Source organism: Notothenia coriiceps, unplaced genomic scaffold (genome assembly GCF_000735185.1).
Source record: "Notothenia coriiceps isolate Sejong01 unplaced genomic scaffold, NC01 NC01_scaffold00010037, whole genome shotgun sequence".
Taxonomy (NCBI): Eukaryota; Metazoa; Chordata; class Actinopteri; order Perciformes; family Nototheniidae; genus Notothenia; species Notothenia coriiceps.
Window position 1 is genome coordinate 144,601 of NW_011342738.1, and position 2,174 is coordinate 146,774.

At 39.1% G+C, this 2,174-nt stretch overlaps 1 protein-coding gene across 1 annotated transcript in view; it reads right to left on the minus strand.

Moving 5' to 3' along the window:
• Positions 1-757, minus strand: part of LOC104945809 (CTTNBP2 N-terminal-like protein) — a 13,009-nt gene extending 12,252 nt beyond the window's left edge. The window contains exon 1 of the mRNA XM_010771529.1: positions 659-757. Coding sequence (XP_010769831.1) covers positions 659-697 — 39 coding nt within the window. The 5' untranslated portion in view covers positions 698-757. The remainder of the gene's footprint in view (positions 1-658) is intronic.
• Between the last annotated feature and the right edge of the window lie 1,417 nt (positions 758-2,174).

A 2,174-nucleotide genomic window follows, 5' to 3' on the forward strand; every position in this document is an offset into this window, starting at 1 on the left:
GGGGGGGGGGATACACTGTGTGCATGAATTCAGGTCACAGACTTGGCCACAAGATGAGGGTCAACTGGGGGGAAGTACAGCAGCAGAGGTCTCTCAGCTTCCGTGTTCTGGTCATCAGGATGGCTGACCAGATTCAGCATGTCTGCCAGCTAAATTGGATTTGGCAACAAACCTATTTATTTTGTAGGTCACTTAGGCTACTCACAGTTTGCAGCCAATTGGCTTTTGATGCAGTCTTTAAACAACGAATGCATTAAACTAGTATGTTGCCACTACTGAGTAAATACACGTTATTTAACAACTTCAACTACAGTACATGAATTTAACCAGCACTTCAGCACTTAAGATCAGTGATCCTCAGCAGCCTGACTGGTGTGTTGACATGCCGCTACCGCCTTTCTTCTTCGCTGAAAATATGTTTGTAATGATACATCTTTAATGTATTTGAACTGTAGTGTATAGCACAAACACAACACACCTACGTGACATTTAATCTTAAGAAGATGCGGTGCAAAAGGTTCGGCCTGTAGCGTTGACTACTTTTCTGTTTTTCTTTTCTTTAGGAGCAGAAAGTGACTAAAAGACGGTGAAACACTACAGATTATCGTCTCCGGTTTGAAACCGCCGACACAAAAACGTTTTCTGTGGATATTCTTACCTTCATGAGGCCCTCTGAGGTCTTTAAAAACTCCAGCATGAACTTTTCTCCTGTCAGGAGATTTGTTTCACTTGATTTGCGTCCTCTGATCCCGATGCAACGGAACAGTTAGCGGCCAAACACTGTTCTAACTGAAAGCTCAGCTAACCAATAGGCGAGGCGGAGCTCGGCTCCCTGATCAATGAGAGGCAAGCTTCTGGGAAAAGGGGCGAGGCCAGTGACGTACCACCTCTTGGATTTTGGTTGGATTTCTTTGTTAAGTATTTGTCAAGTGCCTGCCTCTTCTTAAGAAGTTTCTTATGGGTCGTAATGACTTTCAGCATGCAATTTCTCCGGACAAAATTATATGTGATGGTGTCTAGTGACTGTCACGTGTATACACGTTACTGGTGTTGTTGTCATCTGTTATGATTATTTCCATATCTCTGTAAAACTTATTTATAATTTGATACATTAATATGTTGGATTGAACAAAAACGTCTATATATTTTCTAAATGAAGCATAAGCAGTGGTGGAAGGATACCTTTTAATGTTTTGAACTAAATATTCGTAGTTATATATTCTTAAAGGATTAACATTATTTGAACAGTATCATTAACTATTTTGTGAATTATAGGAAAGTTATTGATACACAGTGTAAGGACTAAGCAGCATTTCAATCCATGTTTAATACAGGTATGAAGGCCATGCACAGACAAGAACAAATATATTATAAATATTGCAGCATGTAACAAAAAACCAGATGGTAGGCAGAGAAAATAATCATGACATCATAAAAACTAAATCCATAGTTCATTTCATCTTGCAGAGAAAATGTCACCATATAAACCATCTATTGAGACCATTTGTTAGAACTATTCCAACATTATTAATTATTCAATTGAAAGCATCCCTTGAATTGCATTTTGGATTTGTGGGATTACAGTATTATTGACTGCCATCTGGTGGCATATTCATAGCAAGATATAGAGAAGCCTATAGTCTGCAGAGCTACAGGAAGGCTGTGTGCTGTTGGATAAAAGTCAATGGGTTTCTGAGTTCACCTGGGAAATCACAAGCTTTACAGACAGTAGACGCTAAGAGCTAATATAGCAGCCAGCTCAAACAAAAGGCACTGATAACTCTCAGACCAGAAACATGTTTTACGGTTAGGTTTATTTATAAATCAAAGAAACAGACTTCCCACAACTCCTGTCTCTTATTAGTAGCACAGAAAACATAAAGTTGGCTTTGGAGGTCTAACTTTATAGTGGGTAGGGGGAGGGGGATCAAAGCTATTTTGTTGTTTCTGTGGTTTTGTCAGCTGTTCGACAAAGAGCTCCAGATGCCATGTGACAAAACTCATAAGAGGTATTCATCTTGAATGGATCTGAATATACAAGTCTGTTAAGGATTGTAATACATTAGAGTCACCAGTAGAGAGCAATGCTTCCACAACTCAAATTAAAGTAACCAAAGTGGTATTGGCACCCGATAAACATGCAGAGATTAGTTCATAAGATCCAGTCTTTTCAC